The 14572-nt window shown below is 28.4% G+C and overlaps 2 protein-coding genes across 2 annotated transcripts in view; one reads left to right on the forward strand and one right to left on the reverse strand.

Annotated features, from left to right (window-relative positions):
- LOC134832012 (nuclear migration protein nudC) overlaps positions 1–12948 on the forward strand; it is a 48282-nt gene extending 35334 nt beyond the window's left edge. Inside the window, exons 5-6 of the mRNA XM_063845897.1 lie at positions 12006–12400; positions 12739–12948. Coding sequence (XP_063701967.1) covers positions 12006–12400; positions 12739–12790 — 447 coding nt within the window. The 3' untranslated portion in view covers positions 12791–12948. The remainder of the gene's footprint in view (positions 1–12005; positions 12401–12738) is intronic.
- LOC134832013 (protein odr-4 homolog) lies at positions 12870–14452 on the reverse strand. Its single transcript, XM_063845898.1, has 3 exons — positions 14291–14452; positions 13986–14224; positions 12870–13929 (listed from the first exon to the last, which is right to left on the reverse strand). The coding sequence occupies exons 1-3, from the start codon at positions 14384–14386 to the stop codon at positions 12966–12968; spliced, it is 1299 nt and encodes a 432-aa protein (XP_063701968.1). The 5' UTR covers positions 14387–14452; the 3' UTR covers positions 12870–12965.
- Positions 14453–14572: the final 120 nt, after the last annotated feature.

Below are 14572 nucleotides of genomic sequence, written 5' to 3' on the forward strand. Positions count from 1 at the left end.
GGTCTGGAGTCATAATCCGACTTTGACAATTTTCCATTCCATTCTATTTTATTATTTTTATTGTGTGTATTAAAATTCATGATTAAAGTTTGTTCATACCTTGACGTTGGTCGTTGATGATGATTCGTGTAATTGGTTCAATTTTTGTGTGTAAACCGAGCAACGAACAAATAACAATAAATTTATTCATGTTTTTAAGTAAATCATGAAATTTATTTATAAATTAATGGTAACACGTTAAGCACTTGTCACATTCTCTGTTTAGCTCTTTTTGAATGAACGACATGATTTTTTGTTGTAAATTTTTGTGATCTTTTGTTATTGAATAAAAAGGGGCTTGTCGTTCATCTGGCGATTTTGAAAGTAAATTGGAGCAAAATGTGAGGGTGAAATATTGATCCATGTTTCCTGAATAATTAAATTACGAAATTTATGATCTCAAGTTTTTTTTTCTGTGCTGTTCAAAAGAACGTAAAGTACAAAAGACTTCAATAAAGACGTGAAAAATCAAGATAGAAACTTTTTTCTTGCTATAAAAAAAATATTTAATTAAAAAAATTCATTAAAAAATTTAATTAATAAAAACCTAATTAATTAATTAATTATTAATATAAAATTATTAAAATTAATTAAAAATTATTTTTTTTTAAATTTCACATATTTTAATGAATTAAAAAAATATTTAACTACATACATATAACTAATTATATAAATTTTAATAATTTAATAAAAATTCATAAAATTTTAAAATTAATAAAATAAAAATAATAAAATTAAAAAATTGAATAAAAATTAATTTAATAAAAAATTTTTTATTTATTTTTGCCTTTTCAATTGAAATTATTTATTTTATTATTATTTTTTTAATGTAATTATTAAGTCCCTTCAAATTATAAAATTAGGTACAGAAAAAATTGAAGATTCAGATCATTGCCTAAAGAGATAAAACTCGCTTGTCACGTCAAATCATCTACGAGCATAACATAAAGTGACACAAGAATCGATTCATTAAAATTTTATTCAAATTAATTTATCATTTTTGATTCCCGCGTAGATCGTCACTCGTGCATGCAATAAAATATATGAGATGCAATGATTATTATTACGCAACATTCTGAAAAAAATAAAAACTCATAGCTAATATAATAAAATGAAACATGAATAAATAATTACAAAATATTTCAATTCTCCTTTGAAGTGTCATTGTTTGTAATGGAGCCAATTATTAATTTTCGAAGGCATGTTCAATTAGTGTCGCGTAATTGCCCCTTATCCTTTTATAGCGCACAAATTAATTAATAAATAGGGGCAATTTATTCTTGGGGGTGGTCCTCTTTCGTGACCCATGCTTCGTCACTAGCATCCACATCAGATGACGCAGAAAAATGAGTGTTATTACATAAAAAATAAGTAATTCGAACACCTTGAAAAGCAACATAACTCACGTTTTATAAGAAAATAGGGGGCAAATGCGGTTCAAGTAAAGTCCTCTCGCACAGCATGCTTTTGTTTCAATTTTTGCTTTGTCGTTCACGGAATGAAATCTCATTTATCGATAATTTTTCTCGGACAGAAATTCTTTTAACGACTGTCTACAGCAGTTTACAGCAGCGAGACCTTAATTGAAGCATGAAAATCAATGTTGCATAAAATTTTTGTAGTCTTACCGATTATCATTATTATTTTTTTTTATTAAAAACAAATAAAATATTTAGCAGTACAAAGTCATGATTCAAAGTTAAATTGGCTGCTGTTATCGCGTGAACGCCATTGAATTACGATTCTCGCTGACCAAAGTCTCACTTTTGTTGAAAAATTTTTCCACTGAATATTTTATTGTTGCCAACAAAGTATCTGAAGTATTTTGTGATATATCGCAGTTTTCAATTGTCATTTACCCACATAAGCAACGTGTGAAGAGCAAACACCGAACAATGCAATGGCAAACAATTGATTTGTTGTTAAATTGAAAAGATAATCGTCTTGAGTGCTACTTAAGAATGTCAGTGTTGTGCGATGCATTTTAGCGAAAAATAACAAAAACGGAGAACATAACTGCATTTTGATGGTTTTTAAGAAATTTTTAGTTTTTTTTTACCACATTTCGTAAAAAAATGCGGTAATTTATGGTTTGTGAATGAATCAGGTCACGTGGTTTAAAAAAAATTAAATAAACCACGTGGTTTAAAAAAATTCAATGCACCACAAGGCTTAAAAAATTAAATAAACCACGTGGTTTAAAAAAATTTAATGAACCACGTGGTTTAAAAAAATTAAATAAACCACGTGGTTTCAAAAATTAAATAAACCACGTGGTTTAAAAAAATTATTAAATTAAATTTTTATTTAAATTTCATAGTTAAAAAATTATTTAAAAAAAAATAAATTAACCACGTGGTTTAAAAAAATTAAATAAACCACGTGGTTTAAATATTAAATGACCCACGTGGTCTAAAAAATTTATAAGTTCTTAAAATTTTCAATTTGAATTATTTAAACTAGAATCTGATCATCAGACGGACATCAAAACGAATACTCAAAATTTTCCAAAATTCCTCAAAATGCGTTAAAAAAATGCATTTTAAGGGGGAATTAAGATAATATTTCGCATATTTATCGCTACTTTTGGTAAAACGCGAATGATTGGCATGAGCTGTTAGGTGGGAGTAGTGAGCTTGAAAAACTTTGACACGAAGAAGGTTGCTTCCATCTAATAAGGTTATCTGTCTCATCGATCGCATCAGATTGAAATGTTAATTAGACCGATAAAAAAATCTTTGCATCCCGATCTCCCTCCCTAGCACCTCAATTATTTACGTGCTCTAAAAAGACAGTTATACAAAACAATAAAATACGGGAAACCTTGACCAAGAAAGACGATTCAATTCAACTTATTACTTGACATGACGACGATATGTTATTGTAATGCAATGTAAGTAATGTGGAGAGATACAGACAAAGAGATACAACACTACTACTCTATAATTGAAAATAAATTGTTTTGTGACAAATTATAACATCGACGATACTTTATTAGCCTCATGGCAATGTTTACTCATGTTTCATATTATACAATTCATGATTGACGACGATGACTACTGACCATCTACGAGCAGCTACACACTCATTCTTATTGAAACATGATTAATACACAAAGATATTTTTTTTTAAAACTTATTTCCACAAAACGACTGTGACTGGAAATAAATTAAAATATCAAGAATTTGCATTATTATTATATTATGAGCATTATTCTTCAGTTTTATAACACGTATTATTATATTGATACGTAAGTGCAATTCACGGTCATTGTACGACAACCCGCTCAAAGTGATAATAAATTATTCATGAAGAGCTCAATTGCGCAAAAAAGCAGGACACTGATTTCTAATGAGGTGATAATTCCCAATGTTCACTTTTTTCTGCAAAAAAAAAAAAGAAAAAATAATGAACAATGCAAAACCTCTAAAAAAAGTAATATAAAAGAAATAAAAAAAATATCTAACATGAAATTATAAAAATTGGCACTTGACACATTTCGCTTGTGAATGAACGTTTGTTGTAAAAAAAAATGGAGAAAAAAATCAAGTTCGCAAATTCAAGCTGGCAGAATCAAAATTCAATTCGCACCCGACCTTGGTCAGCCTTGACTCAGTTAAAACGATGCTTATGATTGTTTTACAGCAAGACAGAAATAAATTTTGAACTCGCGGAATTGAATGGGACAATAATAAAATTTTATGGTATCTATGTGAACAAATTAATAAATAAGTCGAGTTGTCGTGCGTTGTTGGTCAATGACTGTTCACATATTTTTGCTCTCGCCTTCTGTTAAGTAAATTGCGGAATGCGTTGATAAAGCATCGATATATAATTGGACACGCTTTTGACTTTAATTTTTTCGCAGTGTTCCCATATTTCATGCCGAATAATTGTTTGTAAGGAGATAAAGTAATGGATGTTATTGCATAATAATGCGCCGTAATGTTTTAATATATCGATGGCATCAGATATTTTTTTTTTTTGCTAAATTAATTAATATTATAATTTTTTTTATTTAAAATTTACTTGTTTCTTTTGAATATTGTAGAATAAAATTTTATTAAATTATGATGAAAAAAATTACCGTTTGGAGAAAAATCGATTATGATGGAACCGCATTTCGATTTTTTTGAACTTAGTGATTTTTTCAACCACGTGGTTGATTTAAAACTTAATTATTTTAACCACGTGGTTTATTTTTAACCACGTGCTTAATTTTTATTAATCTTAAAAAATCATTAAAATTTAATTACTTCACTTTACTCCCCCCCTTTCCTCCGATGTTGTCGAAAATTTAAATAAGGGAGATAAAATTACATACCAAGGAATCAATTTTTTTTTAATTTTTTAATTTTTTGTGAAATTTTATTTCAATTTTGTCTTTAATACATTTAATACTTTTTATTAATTTTTAATTTTGAAATAAAAAAATGATACCTAAATTTAACATTAACATTATTTTAAAAAATTAACTTATTTTACTCTAATAGTAGATTTTTACCTACATTAAATATTTTTCTTATACTTTATAAATATATTTAAAATTTTTATTTAAAATGTAACAATTAATAACGAAATCTAAAATTCTTTATTGTAAAAAATGTTAAAAAAACGTCGAAAAATAGCAAAATAAAATTAAATAATATTTTTATTCCTCGATGTCACTGCAGTAATTACTGATTTGAACTTTCGTAAAATTCCTACGATAAAAGAACAGACAGACATTGACATCAAAATTTTCTGAACCACTAAAAATGCACTTTAAAAAGATGTCAACACCCTTGAAATGCTCATTTAGCTGATTTTATTACACTCAAAACGTTTTAATGTATCGTTAAAGCGAAAAATTGTAATCGATACCGGGTGTTCACTATCTTTGTCATTTATTATTAATATTATTATCGAATAAAGTTTTTAAAAGTCTATATTTAAAACAAAATAACTTTTTGTAAGCCCCTACAACAACAATAAAACAACATTATTATTATGTGGCAAAAATTCCTAGATTTAAAAAAAACTCAGATAATCGTGAAATATCAAAACTATGACTGGAAGCTGTTACAGCCTACTAGTAGCATTAGAACATTATTAATAATATTATTTTATCATCGATCTCCAAGTTTTATTTGACGCTACTTCATTCATCATATTTTTAGTATTTTTTTTTTATCTTTTTCAAAAAAGGCAATGAGCCTCAAAATAATGAGCATTAACGTCAAATAGCGAAAAAGTGATGGAATTAAATTAAAAACTTCTAAAAGAGGATTAAAAATTTTAAAATAGAAGCCAGACGTCTTTTCATCATCACAGCAGTTACAAAATACTTTTTTTTCGTTGATAAAACAATAAGCAGATTTAGTTAAATGATGGCTTGGTAGCTTAAAGCGAACGTCTTTGTTTATTTAATATTTTTTTTTTTGCAAAATTTATGAAGCGATTCAATTCATCACGTTTTATGTTTTAAAATTTATTGTTATGAAGCGATCGTTTGTTTACCTAAACTAAACTGAAGCTAAAATCTGTTTAATGTTCCAGTGAGTGTTACATAAATTTACGATGCGAATGCTCTGGCGACGATTGTATTTTTTTTTTTACCTATTTTGACGACACTTAGTAAAACGTCTTAAAAGGACGCGACGGACTCCTACCTTAAAAAATTTCAAAAAAAAATGCAACATTGACAGTAGTTACTGAGCGCATCTCAGCAATAATTGGGTGTCTGTCAATTGAAGTCACGTTTAGTATTTTTTTGTTCATTTATGAAAAAAAAAATAATTTTATCGTATCAGAAAAAAAAGAGATACGAGCGTTTTAAGGTTAAAAGCTTAAATAGACAGACAGACAGATTTTTATCAAATAAATAAAAAAAAATTAATTTAAAAAAATCCATTGTGACACAGGAATTTTTTATCTCACCCATCATTGAGTCCAAAACGGTAGCTGACTAAAAACATACATTGTGACATGACATTTGTATGACAAGGTTAATCCTGGACTAAAGACCGTTTTATTTTCGTATAAATCACTCATCCCGACAGTTTAATTATAATTAAAATAATTTTTTTTTCTGAGTAAATATTTGCTCAAGATGATAAATTTTAACGTTTTGTTTGTTTTGTTGTGTTGTAGTCCAATAAAATCAACTAATTGGAACTTCATCACGATTCGGTAATAATTACATTTTAACATAAAGTTGCATAAAATTCATGTGAGACATCCGATCGATCTGAGGTAATTCTTTACAAACAAGACAAAAATTGAATTGTATCACGTCATGCTCACCTGCCTCGAATTGTTTGTTCTTGTAAGTAATAAATAAATAAAATTGTTATTTTTGCAACAAGAAATAAAATGTAGAACTTTTTTTTATTAGACAAAAACACGAAAAAAAGGGTTTTAACATGTTTTTAGTTGTGTATAAGAGAGGACTTTGCTTCAAGCAACAAGGTGATTTTTTTTTCTTCACACTCGAACCCAATTAGACCATAAACGATATTTATTTGCTTTGAATACAGAAACGCCAGATGCACATCAGATCAGAAATAGAACACAAAATTCTTATTTTATTTTTTTTATTGCACCGTAGTCGTCGTAACAAACATGTTTTTTAATGAATGTATGGAAAAAAAGATCGATAATGATCAAAGTAATTTTTTTTATTATAATAACAATAAATTATATTGTCTCTATTATGTGTAAGTGTGTACCTACTTTGCGCTGTCCATGACATACTGATGATGGATATTGTAGGTCAATAACTTGTAATTTGAATAAAAGCGAATGGTTCTGATGTGTTTGTGTGTGGAGGAGGAGGATGAGGAGCGTAATGTCAAGAATTTTTCTCAAAATGACCTTTACGGGGTCCTTGTGAGTGATATAAAAGATATAATTTGGTCAATGTGGAATTAATTTATTTATTTTATGCATATTTTGCATGATTGAAATAAAGTTTTTAAGTAAAAAATTTTTTTCAAGAATTTTTTTTTAAAATTATGTATGTTTTTTAAATTTTATCTTAAAAATAAAGTTTAATTTAATTGTCGTATTTTTTTATTTTTTATAATTTTGTTTAAATTTTGTTATTTTACAAAAAAGCTTAAAAAAAATTCTCTCAAAATTTTAATTCATAAAATCATAATAAAATTCTCAAAAAATTGAATTTAAAATTTTTTTAACGTTTAACCACAAATATTTATTTGTTTTTTTTTATAAAATTTTATTGAATGAAAATTAATAAATTTAATTAATTTGATCTTTAATTTAAATTTTTTATAATATTTATTTAATATTTAAATTAACTTTTATTTAATTTAACTTTAATTTTTTATTTAATATTTTAATTTAAGTCAAAAACATCGAAAAAAAAATTGAAAAAAAATTAAATTAAGTTTATTTAATTTATGGAAATTTGATGGAAAATAAATTAAATTAAAATAAAAATTTATAAATTAATTAAAATAAAATTTAAAAAATTAAAAATTAAAAAAATTAAAAAATTATTAAATTAAAATGATTAGTTTTATTATTCAATTATTTTTTTTTATTAATGACTTGAGAAAAACCTTCCGCTATAGTTTTCTGTATGCAAATGCAATTGTCTTAATTACCTTCTTGTGACATGAATTCATAATAAAAATTTGCATGACTCTGACCTGATTGATATGTATCAAATTTCCGTACACATGACAGTGACATTGTTTCAATTAAATTAAAAATTTTCCATGAATTTTTATGGAATCCGATGCAACACTAAGTAAATAGTAATAACGTCACTCCGATATTTTTTTAAGTAGATGCTAATTAATTACTGCAGTCAATTATGCTTTAACGACACTTTTTTGACGCATTTGTTGTTTTGAGCGTAAATCATTTGCGTTAATTGCCCGATGAGCGATGCGACCAGATAAATGAGCAAATTTTATTATCCAATCAAATGTTAATCAAATAAATTATTTACTAGAGTTAAAAAAAATGCCAAAACATGCAATAAAACTGTGTGTGCAAAAATTTCGTCTCGCTCTTTATGCTGTTATAAGAAACTGACATAACTCGCTTTTATTTTTATTAATATTACGTGAACTAAAGTCAGAAGAATTTGTTATCGTTACGGTGAGTGATTATCAAGCACACAACAATCGAACATAAAATTTTTTTCTTCGTCCATGTGTTTGTGTGTGTGCAAAAATTTAAGTTTAGATTTGCGATTTATTTGATATGCATTGTTAGTTGCCGCATTTTGAATTTAATTTCGCATCAAAATCTTATTTATTTATAAACTGGCTACTGTCGGTCGACACCGCCGCCACGTACGTTGAGAGCAAATGATCATGATCATGACATATCGAATGGTTTTAATGGACGTTTGTTCGCGTTGCTTTTTTCAAAGGAAAAAGTAAATGTTCTCTTGTGCGATGTTTGCTTGTGCAGAACAGAAATTAAGTAAGCTACTTAAAAACAAACATGGAACGGACGAGATGGTAAAAGGTAGCGAATAAAATTAAAATGAAACGCGATCAAAGTCACGTACGCGATAGGGGAGTGTTGTTGGACGTACGCGTGAGTGAATGAGAATGAATCAGCGATTAGTTTTCCTTGAGGCTTTTTTCTATGAAAAAAGTGATTCGGTGAACACTTGTTTTAAGAAGATTTTTAAAAAATGTTAAAGGCGTTAACATTTTTTTGCATTTTTATTTTTTAAATATCTTTTGGTTTTAGGCTTTTTATTTCTTTATCCTAAATTTTAATTATTTTCGGCTTAAAATCGTTTTGGAAAAATATTTTCATTATTTTATCTAAGTTGGCAAGTTATTTATTTTTCACCTTTAAAACCCTATGTAGAGACATTAAAGCGTTAATGCGACTTAATTTTTTTAAAGAAAATTATTTTTGTACTATATAAATTGAAATATTGTCCTTCAACTAAAAATACCTAATGCCCTTAAATCTGCTTGGATGCACTCAATTTACTTTTAATGATGTTCAATTTTTTGGTACATAAATTTTAATTGAAAAAATTTTCATCTTCGTTTTTTTTTTAAATTTAATTTTTTTTTATTTTAAGTCGTTCCAAATTTATTTTCATTTTTTGTGTATTATTTATCAAAATTCTGTAAAGTTTACATGAATTTTACAGATTTTAAGAATTTTTATTATGTAAGGGTTGCAAAATTCACTCACAAAATCTAAAATGAACTGAACTAATAATAATTAATGAACTAGAATAATTTTTATTTAAAGTTAAAAATTTTATAAAAAATTTATTTTTTTTTTTTATTTTAAAAAATTTAAAAAATTAAAGATTTTGAAAAGTTTTTGCAAAAATATATTTTTTTTCCTCAAAATAAATGAAAATATTCATCAATAAATTTAAACTGATTGAAGTTTTTTTTATTTGCTGTTCTGAATTTTATTTAAAAATCGAAAATTTAAAAAAGTAAATCATAATATTAAATTTTAAATAAATATTTTAGGTTGATAAAAAAAATGGTCAAAAAAATGTTTATAAAAAATAATCCAAATTAAAATTCAGTAATTTTTTGAAAAAATATTTCAAAACCTTTTTATTAAATTTTATTTTCTTATTAATTTTTTTTACAAAAAAATAAAACAAAAAAAAAATCAGAATTGAAAAAAAATTTCATCTCAATTTTTTTCCGCTCCAAACAAGTAGAAAAACTCAAAGAAAAACAAAGCAATTAAATTTTAATCAACAAACAAAGAAACAACTTTTGGCTCAGGTCATTAGCACATCAAGTAAGGGTTCATTAATTTAAATCCAGAAATAAAAAAAACCGCAATAATTAACAGCAATCTGCCAACAAAGAATATTCAAGAATTACGATTCTCCGGAACAAAAAAAAAAGACAATCCATCCTAATTAATAAAATGTCCAATAAAAAATTGTCCTTAACACCAAGCGCATAAAAACCCACTAATTATCTCAATCACCACATTATTCATCGTCACATTAAACGAATTTCAAGCTCATTGACCCCAACTGAACAGTAGCTAGCCACAAAACAACAACACACATGTTAACATGATCATCATCATCATCAAAATCGCGTACACGAAAGAAAAAAAATTGTATTTATTTATTATTGCACCACATATTTCAAGAGCAATAGTTGTATTCAACACACGATTATTTACCGACAACCACAACACCGATGTGAAGTAGGAAACAGAAGTGCGTTTATGTGTTTCAAGTTCAACGAATTATCATATTTTAACATTTTGTACGCGACGACGACGACGTGTACATTGTGACATAATTCGAGAGAAATACGGTCGAGTTAGTTGAAATTCCTGCGTGATTCATCAGCGTCATCGACGACAAGGGGAAATTACCTGTCTGTGTCGAAAAATTACGAAATATGTCCCGAGTTCAAGGGTAGTTCATAACCAGTAGCCGATGATGAGTGTCACAATTTATTAAAAAAAAAGTACTTAACCTCTATCTCAACTTTGTACAAACTGAACTTTGTTCTTATTGTGCTAGGTCACGTCCTTTTGTCTTTAAAAAACAGCAAGTCAAACCAAAAAAAAAAAATTATCGATAAAAACTTAATTGATCAGCAGGTAGAAACGTGCAAAAAAGGCTAAAAATAACTAATGGAGTAATATGAGACGAGGCGACATAAAAAAATTGAATAAGTCATTGATCCTTGGCTGAAATTCTGGCGAATTGATTTCTTCATGATTATTACTTTGTTTACTCATAAAATTTGTTGATGAAATATCTAAAAGTTATTTGGAAGTCAGAACGATAAAGGATGACGCGCAGTAGTTTTAGTGCATTTTACGGAATTCGGTGACAAATAATTTTTTTTGTGCTTAGAATATTAAGATGGAAACGACTGGTTGTTGACTTAATTAATTCAAAATCCTTATCTGTCGCAAATGAATTCATGAAACGTGAGTTAAAGTTAAATTATGCCCATAAATCAATGCGAACACTTGGACAAATAATTGGAAATCTTTATGAACGATGATCGAATAATAATCGCTGTCAATCATTTTTATTGTAACTGCTGCATAAATTGAGAAATAATAAATTAATGACTTTATCTTTACATTTTTAGTGCATTTTGAAGAAAAAAGAGCTATTTTTTGTGTCCAATCGAAAATAATATTTTTTAAAAATTAATTTAAAAATAAATAATAAAAAAAACTTATGACTTTTTTTTAAATTTGAATAAAAAAAAAATAAAATATTTTGACTTAATATTAAATTAAATAAAACTACAAAATTTTGACAAGTAAAAATAAAAAGTCCAAAAATTGTTGGATTTTTAATCGTTTTTTGGAGAAAAATTATTTTTTTCAAAATAAAATAATTATACATATAATAATTTTAATTTTTCGGGACTGTTTAAGGGTTTTAGAAGATTTTTATTAAAATTCTGAAAACAAGGACTGCAAAATTTTTAAAACTATTCGGCTTTTTACTTGATTTAAACAAAATCACTTCATTTTAATTTAATTTAAGTTAAGTTACTTGACTTAAATTATTTTTTTTTAATTTTCGAAATATTTTTTTTATTGAAAATAAAATTTTAAATTATATCTTTTGTCCAAAGTTTGATAAAAAAAAACAATTGACTAAATTGTCAATTAATAAATAAAAATATTAAAAAAAAAAAATATTTTTTTAATTTTGCTCGCTAAAGTCATAAATTTTTGCACCAGAGCTGATTTTTTTTTTAAATTCAGATTTAATTTTAATTACAAAAATTTTTGAATAAATCTCAAAAGTTAAAGCAGAAAAGCGCTTTCGTAATTCAATTTTAACGATTTTAATTTTTTTTAATGCGTGGCAGAGACATGTGTTCACGTGTATTTTTTCATCATTAACATTGTTGCCAATAAATATCGACACATTGATCAGTTTTTTTTCCTCCGTAATAATTCATTTACAGAACAATTAATAAATTTTTTTCATTTATTTCTTTGTCTTGCAGTTGCGCGTGCCATTCAACGTTAACTTTACCGTACGCTCGAAAGATGTTGTCGTCGAATTCACCAAGAAGCACGCCAAAGTTGGCTTGAAAGGTCATCCCTTGATAATTGACGGTGACTTGTGTGCGGAAATCAAACATGCGGACATGTTGTGGCTCCTCGAGAAGAATTCCGTGGTCATTACTTTCGAAAAAATTAATCAGATGAATTGGTGGGATCGCTTAGTGACGACAGATGCTCCCTTGTCAACGCGCAAAATCAATCCGGAACCATCAAAGTTGAGTGATTTGGATGGCGAGACACGCGGCATGGTGGAGAAGATGATGTACGACCAACGGCAAAAGGAAATGGGACTGCCCACGAGTGACGATCAGAAGAAACAGGAGGTTATGAAGAAGTAAGTAGTTCAAGATTTTTTTTTTCGATGAAATCTTCTAAAAAAAGAAAAAAATTAAAATTTTCGTAAATTTGAAATCAAATTGAATTAAAATTCATTTTTTTTTTCAATTATTTTTGTTTGCAAAAAAAAAAACAAAAAATACTTTGGAGGATCTTAATTTTAGATCTCGAGAGTCCAAAAATCCCAAATATAAATTTAAAAAAACAAAATACCAGTCGTCACACCTTAGAAAATTGCCAGGCTTGCTAATTCGTATTTTCTTAAACTGCTTACTTTATTTGAATTTTGATCAAAACTTCGAACCGTTTTTAATTTTTAAACATTTTTCATTTCAGATTCATGGAACAACATCCCGAAATGGACTTTTCGAAATGCAAATTCAACTAAAAATAATGAAAGAGCGACACTTTTGTAGCACAAGGAGTTCATTTTCTCACCAATTCTCTCACGAAACTTTCCATTTAAATTAATTTTCATTATAAAACATTTATTTCAACAAAGCAACATTTAACATAAACCTGTTTTTTCTCTTTTTTCTTCACTTTCAAATAAAAAATCAACGTTAATTAAGATAAAAATGCGCAATAATTGACAAAATCAGTACGAGAACCGCCACGATTATCATGATAAAATAAATTTTCCCGCTCGCTGCTTGTTGGTGTCCCTTTGCCGACTTGTCGTCCTTCGATTTGTGCTCCTTCTGCGACGTCTGGTTATCACACACAACTTCGACATTCAGCTGAATCTGGTCCGGTTTCAACGTAACATCAAGATTCTGCTTAATTTGCTGCGAAATTGTGTCGATCGTCTCGTTCGGGAATAAATAGTCGGAAAAGAGAAGGGAATCTTTCGCTGCGATTGGGAAGTAAATGCGACGTGGCGGCTCATTGATGACAACCTCGCCGACCGTAACTTTCGTGTCGACAAGTGAATCGGCCAGGATTTGAATGCGAGCTGCGAGTGTCCGTAAAATATCTTGCTTGATGAAGGCTTCGGCTTCCGCGAGTGTCGCCTTCAGTGGCAGGAATGTTCGACTCGAGAGGAATCCCTGAGCCATTATCGTGTGATCGGCTTTTTCCACGGATTTTGACTCTAAATTCTCCGTTTCCACTGGGTCACAAATTTTAAAAACCTGAGCTTGGACAGTTCGACTGTCGTTCGTCACTTTTTCGACCGTTTCTGAGGCGTCGTACGGCGCTCCGTTGAAGAAAACTTTACTTTTGTCCAAAGCGCCGCTCAAATATTTCAACGGCAACATTAAAACGTCCTCGTTACTCGCGTTTTCGACATCTTCGATAGCCAAATGTTCGTTTAATTTATAAAAAGTCTCGAAAGTCACCCAATTCTGAGCCAATTTCGGTTGAAATTTGAAGTCGACACCTTTTAATTGGGCTCCTTTTGTCGAATCTCCCGAGAAATTCTTACAAGCGAAGGAATTATTGCTGGATGAGTACCACAAAACGAGTTTTTCGCCGTCATCGAAGGAATCCGAGTCACCAAGTAACACTTTGTTGCCTTTAATAGTGCTAAAAATAAACAAAAATTTAAATTTTTATCGAAAAATCTTTAAAAAAATTCTTACTGCTGCAAATTCACGATCAACGACTTTAACTTCTGAACGCCAGCGTTGTCGGAAAAGACATCTTTGGGTCCAACGACGAAGACACCGAGAATAAACATTCCACCGGGCAGCATTTTCAGAGTGTCCGCTACGTGATTTGCGAATGCCGAGACATCTACTTGGGATAAGGAATCGATTTTGGTCCCTTCTGTGGGTGTTCGAGCGAAATGCACGACGTTGTCTTTGGAAGTCTTTGAAGGCTGGAAAGTGGTTGAAAAAATGTAAATTAGTTGAGGTAGGTAGGAAATAAAAAAAAGGGAATTTACCTGTCCAATGATGAGTCCCGTGATAATTTCCTGCATTTTGCAAAGACTTTTGAGGTAAGTTTCAAGAGAAACGTCTGCAATCACTTGTCGTCCCATGATTTCTCTTGTTTTTTAGCCAAAAATCTCACAGGAAAATTAAAATTCGCGATTTGTTGACGTCGTAGCTGGATGGCCTTTTGCTGATTCGGGAGGCTGATCAGTTTTATGAATGGATTTCTGAGGTTTATCACTTTTGGTCGTCTCATTTTTTTGAAAAAATCTTCGTATGAAAACCGTTACTTT

This window comes from Culicoides brevitarsis, chromosome 2 (genome assembly GCF_036172545.1).
Source record: "Culicoides brevitarsis isolate CSIRO-B50_1 chromosome 2, AGI_CSIRO_Cbre_v1, whole genome shotgun sequence".
Classification (NCBI taxonomy): domain Eukaryota; kingdom Metazoa; phylum Arthropoda; class Insecta; order Diptera; family Ceratopogonidae; genus Culicoides; species Culicoides brevitarsis.